Genomic DNA, 6666 nt, shown 5'->3' on the forward strand with positions numbered 1-6666 from the left:
GCAATGTGCTCTTTACAGAAATTCGTAACTTTTGAGCTTCATCAAGTGAGTCGTAGGTTAGCACGTCTTCCTCCTTGAGTGTAGTACTCAATAGTGTATCTATAGAAATTAGCACAGTAGTTGTGGCTTCTTAGGGTGTAGCTTACTTGAAGTTTTGTCCTTGTCTGAGATGTTCGCTGCATACAATGCCAGCTCCCTGCTTTGTGACAGCACGTGTAGGTGGGCCCTGTGTGCTGCTAGCATATTTTGGTATATTCTAATTCAGAGGATAAATCTATAGTGAAACAATAAATAGCGAAAGGTGGACTGGGACCCCCCTACACACACTATATTACAACCAGAAGTGATTCTACATTTCAATATCTTGTCCCAGTATTATCTGGCATTGCAAAGGAAAAACATTGAATACTTTTCTCAACAGGAGCTTTCCCCCTGCCATAAGGACAATGGCAGAAAGGAGTGTGAGTTCTACAACAGTCCTTGTCCTTATTTTTGGGACATGTTCCCATTTTCCCGTGTTTAGATCAGAATTTAACAGTCCACTGTTTCACACTGGCATCATGAGAGGTGGTGACGAGGGTGTGCTCATCAACCCAGGCTAGGCCACTGACATGGTGCAGCTTGTGGGCATCCACGAGCCTGACTCTCTTATCTGAGTCGTGGACAGTCCAGACAAAGATCATTATGTCCATCCCACCACTGGCAAAGTGCTCATTATCGGGGGACCAGGACAGTGATGCAATTCTTGCGTGGTGTCCATAGAACTCATCTTTGACCGCATAGTTGTCTGCTACAATGAAGACCGTGATCACCTTCTCGTCCGTGACTGCGAGGTAGGCTCCGTCGCGGGAGTAGGCCATGACAGTGATGGGCCCCTTAACCTCCAGGATCTGGTCTTCTTTTTTCAGTGTGTTACCCTGGATGGAGTACAGGTGAATTTTCCCTTTGGCGTCGCCCACTGCAGCAGTACTGCCTCCACAGTGCAGGGCTCCAGCCTCTGGAGTGTAGCCCAGGTTGTCCAAAGAGAACGCCTTCTTCTTGTCCTTCAGCAAGACCAAGTGCTCAATGCACACAACCAGTGTCAGCCCCCCTGGTGCTACTGACACACATTTAGGCTGGGTATCCATCTTCACCACATCAGAGTCACTATACTCCTTTTTTTTTAGGTTGATGAAGCGTACTGTATCGTCCATGCTGCAGGTCACCAACTGGTCTGCATCATCCACCACTATCTTGTTCACCTGGTTGGTATGGCCCTTGCCCACAAATGTATCATTCTCCCCAGTTTCCGAGTCCCAGTAATTGATGTGTCCGTCATGACTGCCGGTGTAGATGGTTGTCCGCCCTTCATTTTTGTGCACCGCTACTGAATGAATGGAGTTGATGTGACCCTTAATTGTTCGCAGTGGCCGATCTGGGTTGTTCTTGTCCAGGTAATTAATGTATCCTGCCAAGGAGATGCTGAGGATGTGATCGTTCTGCCACAGGCACCCCAGCTGCTGGTCCATGACATCAGGACCCATGTTGAACGTAGTGACAGCTGTGCCTGATCCAACGTCCCACAGCTTCACAGTCCTGTCCCCTGAGGCAGAGATCAACTGGGAGCTGTCAGGGCTCCAGCTCACCGCATAAACACCTCCATCATGGGCCTTCTCTCCGCCCAGTGAGGTTATCTTTTCACCAGTATTTCCATCATACAAATGGATTTGACCGTCAGCACCAGCTGTAACATACCGGTTTCCATCTGGGGAAAAACGCACCGCGTTGACAAAGCCGCTGTGGTCGTCTCTTGTGTTCTTGAACTTGAAGGGGGGGCCTTCTGCGAGAGCCACTTTGGTGTCATCACTACCAGTGATCAGGAGGAATGGCCGTGTCTGCTTGATGTCTACGCTGTTTATGACTTTGGAGTGGCCAATCACCTCGCCCACTGAGGAGCCGGTATCCATTAAGAACACGGCACCAAACTTATTTTGTCCCTCCCCCACAACGGCAATCCTTTGGCTGTCCTCCGTCCAGGCAATATCCTTGATCATCCCACAAAATGGCTGGTACTCATGTTTGAGCAAGTGTTCCTTCTGGGTGGTGTCCCAGATTCTGATCTTTCCTGATACATCTGCAGAGGCAATGTAAAAACCACTGGGCGCATACTTGGCAACAGTCACTTGATGTGCATGCTCCGTGTAAATGTCAGCTATTGCAGGGTTTTCAATGTTCCTGATAATGACGCTCTTCCCGTTGGTGTAGAGAAAGTTGATGCCTTTAGGATCTCCGCCAAGCACTTTGGCGACGCCCCTCGTTACTGAGGGGAGACAGGCAAATACATGTTTGAATTCAAGCGACATTTCCACTGCTGTTTGTTTACTATGCTGGCTGCAGTCTTCGACATCTTATATAGGTTGACCAGGGCACTGGTCTGGCGTCACATACAACGCAAACCGTTGTCATGCATGCCTAACAACGCCCTTGCAAGTTCATTCAATGCTAGGGGCAAGATAGTGCTGCTGTGTCATTATTCCGACGGCGTGTTGGTTTGACTCGCCCCATTACTAACCCTATCCCTAACCCTAACCCTAACCGCACGTTTACTGCCCACGTAGTCGGAGTAATGGGATGTCGGACTTATGGGCAGTCCCCACGCTTTAATGGTACATCACCGCCAGCGGTTTCCTGGCGACCTGAAGGATGTCTCTGCTATCTTCTTCCATTGAAATAAAAGCAGTTTGGATAGATTAATCCAACCGTAAGTGGGCCAGAGAAATGTATATGTGAACAATGTAAGATGTGTGTGATCGGCAGCAGACCAGACCTACTTCTCATTCTGGAACTAATGGCCTTGAGAGAGGTATTGACGATGTGATGTGATGTACTGTAACTAAATTAATAGATGCATAGTCAGTTTGTCCAGACGACTTGAGAGTTTACGTATTAGTCACACAACTCTGTTAAGCTGTCATGATAGTTTGCTAAAATTAACAATGAGTGCGATATATCTGTTTATTTTTTTCTTTTGTCAGTTAAATTGTCTACAGTGATTTTACCAATTATTTGGACTGGAGGCCTGCTGTTTATTAATAGTGAAAATTATCAATTAGACTAATTGTAAATGTTGACACTACTAGATTAATTCTATAAATTCTATTTTTATTATCTGTTTGACTGGTGGGAAATCTGGTGCAATAATACAATATAGCATAATAGCAGCTGCAATGTGTCATTTTCAAAACAGACAAAATGTAAACCCCAATACAGACAGCTGTTCTCATTCTCATTATGACAAGACTTCTTAAACCATAAACATTTGCTGGAGGAGACTGACAAAGTCTGTTTTTCATGTTTGGCAGTGAAGTGTGCCAATGCTTTTTCGCACAATCTTTTACAGCGTTCCAGTACTCGCACCTCTGAATGTTAGGTCAAAATGTGGTAGTTGTCATAGTGACAAGATGCTGCCCTGACAGCACTCAGGCCTGATGGGTGAGGCAATTGCCATATCAATTAGACAAGAAAGCCTGCTCTCAAAGCTTTCAAGCAGACAATGTGGAAATAAGGGAAGGCGGAGACGGGCATGTGATAGTATAGAGGGGATGCTAGGCAGCATGGGTTGCCAGGTGTTACCTAAATGCGCAGGTTACATAACTACACAGACACATACACACACTGATGAAAAAACATCCCGGGTAGTGAAGCATGAATTGAATGTATTGTGGTCTCACGGTAATGAGGACCATCTGGGATATACTCCCTGAATACATTGACCTGCATGTCACCAATCAGCCACAGGCTGCCAATGTATTTACCCCTCCTGTCATGCAGAGAATACAAGTATAGGTGCTTCCCTTAAATCCACACATAGGCCCCAGTGGCAGTGGTGTAAAGTAACTAAGTACATTTACTCAAGTACTATACTTAAGTACACTTTTGAGGAATTTTTACTTTACTGGAGTGTTTCCAATTTCCAATACTTTTACTTCTACTCCATTACATCTCAGAGGAAAATATTGTACTTTTACTCTACACTACAATTATTTGACAGCTTTAGTTACTAGTTACTTTGCAGATTTAGATTATCATCACAAAACATACATTAACCACTTCAGCCCTATATATATTTCCGCCATTTGAAAATAGCAGATCTACAAGCTCACAATGCAACACATTGTGAGCTTGTAGATCTGCTATTTTCAAAAGATTTGAATCCATTTTGAATTGGTGAAATGGGACATTCTGCTAAATGAGTACTTTTACTTTTGGTACTTTAAGTATATTATGATGCCAATACTTTTGTACTTTTACTCTAGTACATATCATGTATTTCTACATTGCAGTATAGATACTTTTACTTAAGTAAAACATGTGAGTACTTCTTCTACTGCCCAGTGGAAATAGAGACATTGTAGTTGTCATCATGATCAAAGTTCATTTTATTATAAATAAGTAAATAAGTTAAGAAGTTCATAATGTTTAATTGTTTTGGTCAATTCATGTTTTGGATTGTTCTCTGTGTTCTTGCTGTGCTTTTGAGTTGCTCTGATGTCTAGGGTCACACTGACCTGGCAGCTGTATCAGTCCACCAGCAAGGGTGATTTGGATCATGGTTAATTACCAGAGAAGGGATAAAGGCATTCATTCTGTGCTGAGCACTAGAACATGCAACAAGCTGAAGATGTTGAGTGTTGGGTGATGCTGTTTAATGGTTCGTCCTGGACACAGACGATATGTCAACCGGAGGGGAGCTACAGACATTATTACCCACTTGCCTTCTTTCTTCTTGGAACCAAGCTTGCTTGGGAGGGTTTGGCGGTAAATTAGAGATTTTAAATGCATGGCGAGTGCAAATCAAAAAGCCATCGATAGGAGTGTGAGGGCATGGTGGTGGTGGGTTGGGTTTCATGCTCCAAGCTTGTATCTGTTATGTAACAGCCACAGTGCATGCAGCCTATATCTCATTGATCTACAGCACCGGTCTTGAATGTTTTTCAGGCCAAGGACCCCTTAGCTGAGAGAGAGATGAAGCAGGGACTCCCACCACTACATATTGTATGAAATAGTTTTTCATAGATTTCATATGGCCTCATCATACACTTGTTTGACAGCACTGTCATCAGTGGTTCATGTTAATGTGTATTTCAGACATTCAACCACTTAAACCGTCATTAGCAAACTTGACCTTTCACGCTGTACTTGGTCTGCTCTTTTTTCCCGTCTACACCAAAACTCTTTGCCCGAAAACAGCAGATCTACATTTTGGTGAAGTGGGACATTCTGCAAAATGAGTACTTTTACTTTTGGTACTTTAAATATATTTTGATGCCAATACTTTTGTACTTTTACTCAAGTAGATAATAAACAGAGTATTTCTACATTGCACTATTGATACTTTTACTTAAATAAAATATGAGTACTTCTTCCACTGCCCAGTGGAAATACAGAGACGTAACAGACATTACCCACTCAATACCTTCTTTCTTCGTGGAACCAAGCTACTTTTGCTTGGGAGGGTTTGGCTGTAAATTAGAGATTTTAAATGCATGGCGAGTGCAAATCAAAAAGCCATCGATAGGAGTGTGAGGGCGTGGTGGTGGTCGGTTGGGTTTCATGCTCCAAGCTTGTATTTATATCTGTTATGTAACGGCCACAGTGCATGCAGCCTATATCTCATTGATCTACAGCACCAGTGTTGAACGTTTTTCAGGCCAAGGACCCCTTAGCTGAGAGAGAGAGATGAAGCAGGGACCCCCACCACTACATATTGTATGAAATAGTTTTTCATAGATTTCAGATGGCCTCATCATACACTTGTTTGACAGCACTGTCATCAGTGTTTCATGTTAATGTGTATTTCAGACATTCAACCACTTCAACTGTCAATACTTAGTAAACTTGACCCTTCACTCTGTACTTGGTCTGCTCTTTTTCCCCCCTCTACACCAAACCTCTATGCCGAAAACAGCAGATCTACAAGCCCACAACGCCTCGCAACATGAGGCGTTGTGAGCTTGCAGATCTGCTATTTTCAGCTAACGTTCTCCTCAGAAGAGGGAGTCTAGGGTTCAAGTGGTTAATGTAAAAAAAGGTTCCTATCACACACTGTTGTAATTCTGAGGTGCCCCTAGGGGTCCCGGACCCCCTGTTGAAGACCCATCTACAGTACATACTATGATGAAGCACCTTTTGGTGTTAGATGGCAAGGAAGGGGGCTTGATGTAAACCTTGACCGTTCCATATTTACAGCAGTAATTAAACCCGCACGGGGCCATTTGGACACTTTCAGAGATAGATTAACACATACACCATGTTGATGTGTAGATCTTTTCCCCTCTGCAACCATATTATCGACATGTGACGCAATATGTGGCAATAAGACTTATGCTGTAAATGCCATTCATCAGCGTGATCTCATGCATTCTGTGTGATTACGCAGTAAGTCATGGACCTATTGATTTTATTCTTGCATCATAGCATGAGGGGGTGTTGTATAACATATCGTCTCTGTCGGGTGGAAACCTCGTATGTCCAAAACTGTTACTTTTCAGGATTCAAAGTCAAGAATAGCTAAAATAGCAGATCGACAAGCTCAAAACGCGTCGCTTCGCACCGCGTTTGGAGCTTGTGGATCTGCTACTTTTGATGCTTTTGTGTGACGCTGTAGTATGATCAAGTAGGGCGTTA

At 43.7% G+C, this 6666-nt stretch overlaps 1 protein-coding gene across 1 annotated transcript; it reads right to left on the reverse strand.

Annotated features, from left to right (window-relative positions):
- Positions 1–524: 524 nt before the first annotated feature.
- Positions 525–2342, reverse strand: LOC308078918 (WD repeat-containing protein 1-like; the record flags this gene model as incomplete). The annotated part of the gene is made up of 1 exon (XM_080420259.1): positions 525–2342. One exon carries the CDS (start codon positions 2340–2342, stop codon positions 525–527), a length of 1818 nt encoding a protein of 605 aa, XP_080276385.1.
- Between the last annotated feature and the right edge of the window lie 4324 nt (positions 2343–6666).

This window comes from Gymnoscopelus braueri, assembly GCF_963280865.1.
Source record: "Gymnoscopelus braueri genome assembly, chromosome: 2".
Lineage (NCBI taxonomy): Eukaryota > Metazoa > Chordata > Actinopteri > Myctophiformes > Myctophidae > Gymnoscopelus > Gymnoscopelus braueri.